Raw genomic sequence first — 14051 nt, 5'->3', positions numbered from 1 at the left:
TGTAGCTGCTAACCACAAGAACAACTATAATAATAATATGGATTTGCATCACTATACACTATTTGGCCGTTGTGAGGGCATTGAGTGCTCAGAGTTCGTGGAAAGTCTAACAAAATGAAAATCTATCTCATTTAACAAAGATTTTTTACTACATAGACGGTATAATTTTTTTAAACAGTTTGTACAACGTTTGTATAGGAATCATAACGGATAGACTCACCGAAAATTTACTACCTAGATCTCAGAATAATAGCGCCCTCTAAGGTACTCAAAGTATTTTGCTTTATGGCAAGGGTAGAAAACATTATTTTTTTTCTGAAAATTGCCAGACTTAAAATATGTATTGTAGGTGTGTAGATTTTGTCAAGCGCTCGAGCGCTTTTAATATAGGTATTTTCGAAACGGAACCTGAAATACCGGAAATGGGTAAGAAGACATCAAGCTGCGATTTGTCATCCTACAGGATATTGCAAAAATAATATTGCACACCAGCACACCACTCTCTCTCTCTCTCTCTCTCAGCCTTCTGTAGTCCACTGTTGGACATAGGCCTCTCCTAACGATCGCCACCCCAAACGGTCACCCGCCATCTGCATCCAGCGGCTTCCCGCTACCTTCCGCAGATCATCAGACCAACGGTATAAATATAAAACCCTAGCTGGGTTCTACCTTTTTTGGGCTAAGATTTATTTGCCTAATCTCGTATTGCATAGTAACGTTTGGTCATTGTCTCGTTTCACCGAAAATCGTATGGCTATAAATCTCGTTTAGTAAAAAGTTATTTCGCATAATCTTGTTTAGCCTAATAATGGTATGGTCAAATCTTGAATAGCCTAATAAGTGCTATGGCATAGGTTATATACAAATTAATAATATTCGTTTGTCTTAAACTTTGATGGAGCGTCTCCTTACATAGCGCAAACTGGTGCCTTGTATTGTTCTATGTGGGAAACGCTCCGCTCCGCTCCGCTTTGCTTTTGACGAACATGTGCACCTAACATGCTCCTCCTCGCTTTGCTCGTCGTCGCACCTATCTTTAGGTTTCAATCCCATGGGGTTTAATGGCGTTTGTAATAAACAAGTCATGATCATTCACTTTCGATATTTTGATAATTCAATATCGTGATTTTCGGGATGTAGGAGAAAAATACCACAGTTTGTACATTTACAACATGTATTTCTTATATTATTTATTTAGATAATATTAGGGGAAATTGAGCAAACGAGTCTTAGATGTTTCAAGATTGTGCCAAAAGAGTTTTAGGCGAAACGAGTCTTATACCACTTAAGTCTAGGCGAGGTGATGATTTGACCAAAAAAGTTTAGACCTTACGAGTTATGCGAAACGAGTTTTGGGCAATAAAGATTAGGCGAGATGAGGGGAACCCCCCTAGCTGATATTAAAGAGTGCGATTTTGCAAAAACTTTTTATCATTATCAGTTAAGTATTTACATACATTTAAAAAATAAAATACCATTTGGCAATAGCATTTTAACGGATTTGTCATTTAATAAATAAAATACATCGATTAAATACGGTCTGTAAGAATTAGTTAGGATCCACTTCCGTTTTCAGGACTTGATAGATTATTACTTACCTAAAATTCAAAGAACCCTCACCATCTGCAACCAACACGCCGCCGCTCTCCCCAGAAGGCACATGGGTGACATACTTACTTAATAAGGTACTTACCTACTTTACCAAGATTAACTAGGTACCTACTTCTCCAATCATGATAATGTAGTCAATAATAACATAGCAAAGACCATCCGTTTATAGTCGCACCCTGCTGGACATAGACCTTTATACCAAATAGCGCTACAACGCTCTGTTCTCGGACTTCCTCGTCAACCACTATTTACAACCTGTCCAAGATCGTCGATCCAGTGTAGGTACTGTCACTAATATCTAGTTTGTTTTTCTACCTATATTTCAAAAGTTGGTAAATAAATAAGTAGGTGACTGGTATAGTTTAGAAATGCCTTTACTAGATTTTATAGATATTTAACATTTGAATTCTGTAAGTAGTTACGTAATTATTATGTAGGGTATTGCTATGACTAGGTAACTAGTTTTTTTAAATGGGTATTAATTCTTGCGTGCTTATGACTAGAACGCTATACATACAGATAGATACTTACATACACCTACCTGCGAACATTTATATGAGAATTAAGTTAAATAAGTACAAGTTAGTCCTAGTATTTACAATATTTTTATACATAGATAATTAAAATAACCACTAAACATAAAATTATAATGTAAGAAGGTAGGTAGTTTAATTTATTTACATAAGATGATTTGGTTTTGAGATCATTGGTATCGAAATACCTAATACCGTGTGAGCTTATTATGCGACTAACTACTGCTATTTGATAACTATACATATAGGTACTTTGACTTCATACATTAGCTTATTCCATAATGTCATCATCAATAACATCTGAGGAATCCTCTTTAGTGTCATCCTCCCTTTCCGTTTTATCTTCTTTCACGTTCTGCGCCGACTGCAAATGTTCGTAGACGCGCTTCAAGTTCCTCATCACGTATGAAGTACCATTCACTTTCCCGCTCATAGGGCTTCGTTCTGGGAGGCTGTGGTCAAAGTATTTAGCTGGAGCGTCGACGGAGATGTTACTAGACCGCACCGGGACAGAGAATGCTGAGACATGTCGCGGCCTTTGTCCAAAATCTCGGCCCAAGGTCTTGCCAACGCTGGGAATGTCATCTGTCTTCACCTCGGCACTCACGCCAGTGTCTAGACCCTCAGCCGCTGCTCGCTTGCGATCGTAGATGTGGCCTGAAACGCGTAGGTCTATGAAGAAGTTGAGAGGGTCGACACCGAACTGGGGATTGTAGATCGGTGGGTACCACATAGGCGGGGGGGGCGGGAGGATCAAGTTAGATGGGGGTGCGGCCTCGACAGGGCTGCGGCCCACGCTGGGCAGCGGCTTGGCCAGGTCCTCCGTCCCGACGTCAACAAACGACGATCGCCGCTCCGGGCGCCCCGGACTGCTGGGTTTTGTGTCCTCAGTTTTCGGTGACGGCGACAGTCTGGTCGGAGAAGGATCTCTTATCTTTGTGTGCTTGTCAACTGTCAATTCTAGCGGTACTTCAGGACGTATCGGTTCAGGGTCCTTCTTATCCTCTTCCGGTTTAGCCCAGTCGGCGCGTCGTTGCCAATTATCGTCGTTTTCGGCGAAGTACTTGTGCGAGCGTCGCTTGAAGCGGCGGTGGTGGTGCGGCGGGCGGCAGCCGTGGCGGGCGCTGACGAAGGAGCGCAGCATCTCACTGAAGAAGAAGGCGTGGGGCTGCAGCGGCAGCGCGCTGTACAGGTAGGGCGGCGTGGCGGCCAGCAGGCGCGACACCAGCTCCGCGTTGCGCAGCTCGTGGATGCGAGTCTTCGGACCCTCGGTGGGAGGCTTCTCCTCTTGGACGGAGCTCATGATCTGTAACAAACGGTTTGGATTGAATTAACACAATCAAGATAATTTGTAAATGAGTCCTATATTTACGTGTCTGAGGAAATATCTAAAGATTTACATTACTGGCACAAAATGCACACCTATTCGTTCGGCAGTTAAAACTAAAATTAATTTTAAATTCGGAATCTTTTCGAACACACATTCCATATTCAAACGGTTTCCCCGCGATGGAGGCAGTCTGGCGGGGTGGCGTGTTTGCTCATCGTCGCCAAGATCTGCATTCACGCTCCGTATCAACTGTTTGAATAGAGATACGCTCGTCTGAATTTATTGTGAGCTCCGCAGGTTTGTGCCGACTCGGTATTCACGCGTTTCGTACTTTGTATTTTTTTACCACTGAAATAAAGATGAGTGGTAAGTTTGACCTATGTATAGACTGGCCAAAAAACAAGTCTTTTCTTAGTTATGTTTCAATATGTAAAATAATATATTAAATTTTTAGCCTGTGGTTATACCCAGTATATAGGCAGAGCTTGGAGAATTAGGAAGGCATGTATTACAATAGCGATCAACAAAAGATAATGCTGAAGAATAGGTGAAAACTCGATCTACATCCCATAGGGTTCCTAGGTTTATGCAGTACATATAGATAAGTTCATGCAAAATATGAATGGTCTGGTTTCCTATTTATCATACATAACCAAAAGTGTACTACATAACCATAATTTATAATCTATCCTGTTTTCAGTATCAATGTAGGTATCAATATCAATAACATATTATCCATCCAAATGGAAGCATCACCAAGCGACACGAGCCCTTCCCCCTCCGCCTATTGTTAATCGTGAGCCAAATCCGATGTATCGCTTTCACTTGAAACTCACTCAACGATATGTTAATACCACATTTAATTCCTATTACTGGGGGTGAGTCACTTATCTCCGATCATTGTTCGTGTAGATACCTATGCCTGAGGTATTGTTCCAGATTCAATAATGTTGGGTATTTAGGGGAAGCCATATTGAATGGAAAGTTTGTGAGGCCCTATTGAACACGGTTTCAAAGGAAATCGTTTGAACCAAAAAGTAATATACCTGTCTAAGTATATTTGTGTTTAAAAAAGTAGAGTAGGTTTTGTTATTCTAAATAACTCCCTCCTTTGCCATTCCATACGCTGTAGGCATTTTCAGAACTGAAAAATAACATATTGGAATTCAAAGGCACGCGTCTATCGTATCGCTCGTGTAAATTCAAAACATACGTATTCCACGTTATCTGTGCCTCCGTTCATAAATATTTAAAGACTTCATTTCCCTTTACAGAAAAATAAATCACGATCTAAAAAATAAATCTGCAAAAGCACTCAGAGCCGACAAGCTATCGGAATTCGGAAACGCGACGTCATTCGAATATTGGCAATAAAACCTCGATGAAGTGAAAAATCGATCTCGACAGACGAGTCGACATGTGCACATCACTAGTGCCTGTATAGGCCAGCGGCAGCGCTACAAACTGGAAAAAAGTTTTATTCAAAAAGTATTTGTTGTTCGCAAGAACAATTTGGCTACCTTGCTGGATATGCAATACCGCGAACCTATAAACCTACAATATTACAAGAAGATATTATGTTTTTTTGGCAGAAATGAAATGAAAAGACACAACAATTCCGCAACCTGCCTAAATAGTATCTAAATCAATGCTCGTATTTTCCCCCGGAAAATGTCTCTATTTGATGCTATCGTCACTCATTGGCGAGAAACAAGATACAAACACAGGTTTCGTCAAAAAGGAAATGAAACAACGACACTGTGAAAATGGATGTCCATTTCAACGAGCGAGACTGGACTTTTTTTTGTTTGATTTAAAAGCAAAAAATAGACGACGATTCTATTTTTCATTGCATTTTCTGGTTCCGGTGATAATTTGAAGTACCTACCCAGCTACGTACCTACAACAGTTAAATTTAAAATGGTATGTCAAAATCAAAATATTATGAGATAGTTATACCTACCACTCGCAAGTTGTGGATTCTTCATCATTTCATCATCATCAAGCACTTAATAGTTGGACATGAGCAATAAAAGTTTCGTATCATCTAGCTAGATACTCTACATGATGTTTTAAATTAATGGCAGTGATGATGATTTATTCTTTACCTACCTATCCAAAATTATTCTACCAAAATAAAACGCTGTTCTGGAATATACATGAAATTGAAAATGCCTGAAATTATCCGTACCATTTTCGTCGCTTTCAAAAAATTCAATTAGACGCTTACCTACCTGTCGAGTTTCGGCGGGAAATTCGCCGTGACGTCACACGCCACCGCTAATTTCCATATTATTAAAACCGCACAAAGAGGAAGCAGATTCAAAAACCAAGTGGGGTGGTTAGAACACCTATTGCAGAGCTCGGAATCGGATTGGAGGTGGTAAAGTGAAAAAATTACATAGTAAAAAGGCATATAGGTATTCAAAGTTTACACGATTGTCTAATAAGAAGGTAGTAAAAATAGTTTTTTAAATATATCGGAACGTAGCCGTGATTAGTTAATTAAAAGTTGTCTTTAATTCTTTTACGTTCTTCTACTTCTATTCAACGCTGTCATGGAAGCTTACACTGTCTTACTTTTAGATCAAAAGTCTTTTATAAAATTAGTTATGTTAGATACCACTACTACATTGTAGGTACCTACGTTATAATAGTTAGACACCAGTACCGACGACATACTATGAGTCTATATCACTAGTCACAGCGGTGTGTAGTGTGTCTCTATCACCCTTCTCGGACAACCTTCGTAGCTCTCGCGACAGCAAACAATATTGCGCTCAGATACGGAGCGGGTATGATAATCTTGTCAAAACGCACGTAAAGCGCCTCCAGCGGGGTGGGGGCGGCAAGACGGGGGCGCGGGGAGGCGGTAAGCCGCACGAACGAACGGCTTTAAAATATACCCGGTTATTACCCGTCTGAGTGTACTTTTACCTTAGATTGTGCCGATATTTGTTTAGCGACGGCTGCAGTTGATGGAGGATTGCGATTGTCAGGTTTATTTTTAAATCAAAATAGGTGATGTAAGTTTTGTGATTTGTTTGTTTGGTTTCTCAAAACGGCTGAACAAATTATTTTCAGAAAATTCTAATTCTAGACATCGGGTGTTTTTAATTTTAGCCAGATTCGGTATTTTATATATAAAAAAACTGATTTCGAATGAAATGAAGCTTAATAAAAATATTTCAGTTTAATCAAAAGACAGTAGGTATATATTTTTGAACTAGGTGGGCGATAGGAAAGTTACATGGAATAAAATTGAAACACATTTTTTGTGAAATAAATTCACAGCTTTCATTTTGTGTCGCGGACGCGAGTGTGAGAGATCCATCAGGCTGTTCGCTAGGCTTTTAGTAGTCTGTGTCAATTCCCGAACGCAAATAAAAAACAAAAACCTAACGCGGGAACGGTGTAATCACCACAGCGCGCTTTTACCCGAAAAATTGAATTTTTGCCGTTCGTATGCGACCAACCTTTAATTATTACATTTCCTTATTCTAGTTCAATTAAGTAATATATTTACATCATTTTGTGTATTTAATGTTTTTATCAACTTATATTTTACGCTAATATGCTTGATACTTAAGGAATCCACTAGTGGTGCTAATGCACCAATAAAAATATACATACAATAAAAATATTGACCAAAATAATTTTAACCCTGGACTTGCTGAAAAATCCGATGTACTCTAGCTGTCGCAGATAAATAACACTGCTTCCACCTTTTACGTCAGATTTACTGATCTTATCTTACAGTATACCTACGATACTATGCTTACATAATAACAATAATATACTTCTTTCACTGCTTCATTAGGCAGGTACCTCTTCTGCGATAGGATTTGATAAATATCGACGGGAAATTACCGCAATTCAGGCTTTCACGGTGGATGAGCTCAGCTCAATGTCAGTGGGGTCCGCCATCATTGAAAGCTTGGTATATATAATAGGGTAGCGGATTTTGAATAAAAACGCAGACATAGGTAATATGGAGGTAGATAGATACTTCTTTATAGCACACAAACAGAAATTACAAAACGAAATGCACAACATACACGGTACAATTGGCGGCCTTATTACTAGAGTAATTTCATCCAGACTATCTCGGTGGAAAATTCGTATACCTACGCAGTACTTACTTCACTCCCACACATCTCAAAGTAACAACCATGTCTAATTAATAAATAATTATCGAGTGTTTGTGAACATTCCCCTCGCGATATTCAACACGCTGGTTTAAATTAATTAATTAGACGTCATTCTCCGACGCGCCTCAATTTTAGTCAAAGACGTCAAATTATTTAATGAGATGTTTGCTACAGATTGATTATCGGCTCTGTTGTTATATTATGAAGTATTTATGTTAGGGAGTGTCTTCTTAGCATCATACAAATGTGATGTGTACTTTGATTATATATGCTGTGTATCATATATACTTACTAATAAGCATAATTATCCTTTATCGGGAATCGCGAAAGTTTTTAATTGTTAGCTATTCCATTTGAATTTCAAAGATACCTACCTACTAAGATCTACCAACCAGTAGCTTCATAGCCTGTGCCTTCAAAGGCGTCTAGGGATAATAATAAAAACGACATAATATGGCAACACAATAGCAGGCATCCATTTACATTCCGTCAAAGTATCTCCGGCAAGGATGCACGAAACAAGGCGGATCTTCCATTTAGGTATAAACTCAAGTCTTTGAGATCACTGTGAAAAAGGAAGCTTTCAAGTAAATTGTACTATTAATATAAGTTAATTATACTTAAAAAAAATTGTCGTGAACACATACTCATGAAACGATCAGCAAAACTACTACTAATCTACTTGTACGAGTAGTAGTTCAATTCAATTGTCTCTCCTAGAACGGTACTTGGATGAGATTTTAGAAACGTACAATGAAAGTAAAACTACTGCTACTACTACTTCAAGACTATTTTAACCTTAACCAGAAGATTGTGTGAAAATCCATTACTAATAACTTGTCTTCATACTCAGATTTCACTTTGACAACGTTCTTTGTCAGGCAATAAAGGCGTGCTACGGTACGGCTACGATACGCTACGAGCTACAATGTGCTACGAGCTACGGCGTAGTCTCGTAGCCATTTTCTGATACTGATATTTTTTTCTGTTATTTTTTTTCTCATCTCTTGAATCTAATATTATGAATTATTTATCAATATTAAATAAGTAAAGAAATAAAATTTTAGTCTACATACATAATTTATTAGTTAATTTAGTAACTAATTTAATAACTGCCATTCAATTGCACCTATTCATTATATTTTTTGAATAATTAAACGTTTTATTGCAAGCTCTCCCTACAAGGGAAAATTAAGGGCCGTCTTGGTAGACGTAGACTTGGTAGTCAAGACTTGGTAGGCTGATACAGCACCAACACCACATGCTTGTTCCGAGCAGCAGTCTCGAAGGAAAGAATAAGCCAGATAATTACCGACCTCCGATAGGAGATGGTACCCAAAGAAGAAGAATGAAATAGACTGAAAAAGCGCCTAAATAAATCGAAATATGTGATTGTATTAAAATAGACGATTAACAATGAAAACGTGACTATTCCCAACAGTACTAGAATGTAAATTCACACGTCTCGGAGACGCGGGTACATTTAGATTGAGAACACATCAGAGTGTATTTGCGTGTTGCGTTCTATTGCTGTGATCTGATACCCCCAGTGCGGTAGATTTATATCTGTAATGTAAAATACTTTGGGCTTTGCCGCTCCTAACTCGTAGGTTGTAAGAGTCAAAATTTAACTGCATGTTTTTCATTTGGGGTTTTTTCAGTGTATAAATGGAAAGAGTAAAATGTTTTAGAGCATGTAAACGAAATAGGTGTACTTTGCCCATAATGTACATACCTAGATTGCGTACAATGTTTTATTTTAGTAACCGACTTATACTACTCATCGCTAACCCTGTAAGGTCATATGGTCAGGGTCTAAACTTCCCGTCGGTAGGTAATTTGAGCCATTATTTATTGAAATCAACTTTTAAATCACGAACATGAAACAGCCATTCCAATGCTTCCAGCTAGAGTGATACTGTGCTGTGATATGTCAGTGAGTCACATAATATATTTAGATAGTCGTATTGATAGGAGACATCGCTGGTATAAGAGAGACAAAGCCGTGAAGAGGTTTTTCGTCTAAGCCGGCGCAGACAGGTGAATCCCCCAATGTAAACAGCAGACTCAATTTGCGTGCACTGTTTGTTCATTAGATTTACCCGGTTTAGTATCCAGATTTTATTATAAAATTCCTTCTATGAGGGACGTTTAATTCATGACTATATATTTTCAACCCACAAATGTGAAAAAGGCTAGGGTATGGGAAATCAGAATCTAATGAGTAGAAGTATAGAAAATTATTAATCGATAGCAGCAAAAACTATTTTTAATCATAAATTCCTAAGTAACCAGTAGTACCTTTCAAAAATGCAAAGGTAGGGTAATAAATAAAATTATTGTTTTGTTATAAAAGGAACATAATACTCATATAGCTATGCATAGTGTGACCATATACATTTCACGATAGCCACAGAGTACATTGCGAGGTATTACATAAAAGGCTTAGTTCCAGTTGCAGTGACAACCGGCAGACAATAGCGGTGGCGAGTGAAAGCCTCATTGTCCGCGGGCGGGTGACGCCGCCGCCGCCGCCCTTAACGCCGTTACTGGGGGTCACTCTACATGACGAAAAACTAACTTAACTACATCACTTGTTGTAATAAACGTGCCGGTGGTTGCATGACAGCCCTCGTTCGTTCGTTTTTCGTCAGTATAGAGTAACCCCGATGCAGGATCCCGCTGCCGCTGTGATGATGAGCTGTCTGAGCGGAACAAAATAATGGCCCGGAGGGTTACACTACCTTGGTAAGATTGCAAAAATCGGGACAAATGAGAGCTGTCATGCAATCGGTATAATACAACAAGATAGAGTCGCTGCAGAGCTTGATGACCCAAATTTTTGGTAAGCTAGAGAGACCCGAGAAATAGCAGAGATTGTACCGGTGTTTTTTGCGTGTCCGAAATCAAACTACAAACTCAAACCAGTTTGATCTCTAAAAAAACTAAAATAACTTAAAGAAGAATTCTCTATTTTAGGACTTACTTAGTACCTAATACTACCTGAGTAAGTAATAAGTTATCAGTATTTGCATTGCGTGCACAAAGTAATCCTCTTTGAGGGATTATTTATTTATTATTTATTTATGGAAAACCAACAGTGATGTATCAAGTATTCCTCCCTCACGTACAGGCTGACATTTTTTTCGATTATAGAGGAGGTCTGGATAATTCTTCATATTTTTCGATTGAGAAGAAATAGAATGCACTTGAAAAAGATAAATATTGAAATAATCTGAAAACGTTACTATAAATCATTGCTATCATATCATTATTACATTACCCTGTTTCCTGAAGGAGATTTGCTCCGCTCCCATTCCCTAATATTCAAATACCTCGACAATACTCTGTCTATCAACATCACGCGACGACACAATTTCAAACAAAACGTCTCCCCCCCTCGGCCCCTCGCCTCACCCCCCCGGCCCCTTCAGGCATTATGCTGGTAGATATTCATACTCAAGTGCACCACATATTGTGAGGGAGTCTTCTATTCAATGGGCCCTGGGAGCTGAACGCACAAAGATGCGTTTTGTAGGGAAATGTATGCAGATGCGTCAATTATGTTATTAGTTCTTTATTTAAATGTTGGCCAGATTGATTAATGTCGTAGTGGTTGTCGCCGCCTCGCGAGCAGTCAAATAGTTCCACCTGCCATTGCCGTTCCATATTATGTCATTGGAACTTTGTTATTGTTGCTCGTGAAACAGGTGTATAAACGTGAAAAATGCAAGTGTACAAATCAATAATACTTATTCTATCTATCTATGAATAGATGGGCATGTTAGTTACTCTTTTTCTGTTTCTGTTTGTGTGCAATAAAGAGTATTTTATATTTATCTTTATCTCTTTCACGCAAAAGCTACTGAATGGACTATAAGCTATGATGAAAATTTTGTACTGAGGAGCCTGATAACCTGGATTCACACATAATTATATATTACTTTTCATCCCGGAACTCTCGCGGAAAAGTTTATGTGATTGATATAATTATACACGACCTAATTTATAGTATCGTAGAGAAATACCTGTGTCATCATCATCATCATTTTCAGCCCGTATCTGCCCACTGCTGGGTGTAAGCCTCTTCCCTATCACGCCATATCTTACGGTCCTGTGCGAGTCTAGTCCAATGTACGTACACCTGTGTACCTGACGCTATTTATTTTCGCTTTGTTTTCTCTTACGTAACGCATCTGCCCTCACAACATCTCTGTCAGCTTACACTTGTAGAGCACTTCGCGACGGATGCGAGAGCCATCATCGCTGTGATGGGTAGATTATAGAGTTATTAAAACCGTTTCAGAGCCGACTTTATTTCCATGTAAGAGGGAATTGTTCGGAGAGGATCAGATTTGCTATGGATGGAATTAAAATACAGTAAATTCCTTACTGAGATGGTACGTACTTTTAATAGAATTATCAATAGCCATGAGTATGCCTAAAGAACTTACTTCATCTAAAAAATAACCTGCCACCGGCTCCAGATATTTCGTTAGGACTAACGTAAAATTTAATTAGGTATTCCAAAAATCGTAACAGTGAACCGCCAAGCGATAGTCCCTGTAATATCAAACAGGACAATGGTATCTGCAAATCTCATCTTCTACCTCGGCGATTTGCGTTAATCTCAATCCGTCCACACCCCACCCATTGTCTTTGGCTAATAACGCGATGGTTCGAGACTCAAACCCGATGGAGCTTTGTAATGGACCCTGGGATTTTTAGCAATAAGTACTTACAGTTCCGTAAAAAAACGATCTTCATGGAATAGCACAATCGTAGATTAGTAACTGACAGTTTATTATAGTCGATACAAAAGGAAGAATACTTGTTTCATCATCATCATCACGACCCATTACGTCCCCACTGCTGGGGCACGGGTCTCCTTCCAATGAAGGAAGGGTTTAGGCCTAGTCCACCACGCTGGCCAAGTGCGGGTTGGTGGACCCCAACACAAGCAAGCTTGTGCTGAGAGAGTTGTCGGGTAAGTGGGCAACCCGACTGTCAGATGTTTTCAAGCCGCCCGAAGGCCTCTGACTAGGCTTAACGACTGCTACCGAAGCAGCAACCGGGACCCACGGCTTAACGTGCCGTCCGAAGCACGGAAGCGTCCAGAAAAGCACCACTTGAATACTTGTTTATGTACTTGTAAATGAACTTTTGAAACGATAAGTAGGTATTTTATTTTGGGAATTTCGTAAACGGTAGAGCTGTCCTATCTGATTTAATTCCGTATACCTAACTCATTATTATGATTTATGATCGTTGTAAAATGCCTTATTCTTTGTTATTCTTTCAGAAATTATCTAACAATAGTAATCTGAATGGGTCCTTAGCCTAAGTAAGTCAGTAGCAGACATCTTGAGAAATTAATGTAATGCGCTACCTCAGCCTCTTAGGATAATTGTTAGTCACGACGACTGCCGACCCAAGTGGTTGAAGTTTGCACAGACTACCACAGTCTATATTATATTATACCCTATTTAATTGTCTAAATATATTCATGTGACTGAAACATGGGTGCCTAACAATATGTCTTAAAGTATAGTAGCTGTGTGTTTATTAATTTATATTTTTCAATGATCTTATTAATAGAGTTGAGGATTGATACCAAGTTTCCATTTGCGAAGTTAATCGTGAATAATGTTTCAGGCAACGCATTCGGTACTTACCTATATATTGTATACAACAAGAACATGATACAATACTTATTAAACCAGCCAATTTTAAACTTGTTGATTCAGAACCCCCCGTCGAGAAATAATTGAGCAACCCTTCTTTGCCAACTTGTCTCCGCAGATTTATTGCTAAGACATAAATATTAAAAAGTTTTCTCCGCGAGATCGTAAATCCACCGGATTATTAATAAAAGAGCTGCCGCTGAAAAGGTAACTTTTAGAACGTCACATGTTGTGCTAATATTTGAATTTTATGTCGTGCTTTGGAACCCGCATTCGTAAATCAAATAGAATTTATGGTCTGGCTCTTTGAAAGGTCTGGCTATTGCTTGTGATTTGGCAAGGATCGAAGGATACAACAAATAAACTACTACTATTGGTTTTTAATAAATACTAGTTTTTACAACTAACCTACCGCTTTCAGAAGACGCTTTGAAAATGTGTCATTATGTTCAAAGGGCATGTTTATGAAATATGTTTCAAGTAAGTACCAAGCCGAAGTATACAGGCCTACCAATATAAGTATCCTAGAGATACACAATTTAAAAGCAAACTTTAAATATTCAAATATACCAAATTGCAATATCTCAACAAACACAATTCTCCAAGGAATTAAACCAATCCTCAAACAGTGAAGGGAACTTCCTAATAAAAAATAAGAATTCTAAACACAAAACCTACCCGGCTGTGATTGTCATACTACAATGGGTTCCATTAGCGACCATACTCCACCACCCACGGTTTG

The 14051-nt window shown here is 38.8% G+C and overlaps 1 protein-coding gene across 1 annotated transcript; it reads right to left on the bottom strand.

Moving 5' to 3' along the window:
* Positions 1–2415: 2415 nt before the first annotated feature.
* On the bottom strand, positions 2416–3447 carry LOC105394108. Its single transcript, XM_048628759.1, has one exon. It carries the CDS (start codon positions 3445–3447, stop codon positions 2416–2418), a length of 1032 nt encoding a protein of 343 aa, XP_048484716.1.
* Positions 3448–14051: the final 10604 nt, after the last annotated feature.

This window comes from Plutella xylostella, chromosome 21 (genome assembly GCF_932276165.1).
Source record: "Plutella xylostella chromosome 21, ilPluXylo3.1, whole genome shotgun sequence".
Classification (NCBI taxonomy): domain Eukaryota; kingdom Metazoa; phylum Arthropoda; class Insecta; order Lepidoptera; family Plutellidae; genus Plutella; species Plutella xylostella.
This window is presented reverse-complemented; position numbering and strand designations above follow the sequence as displayed.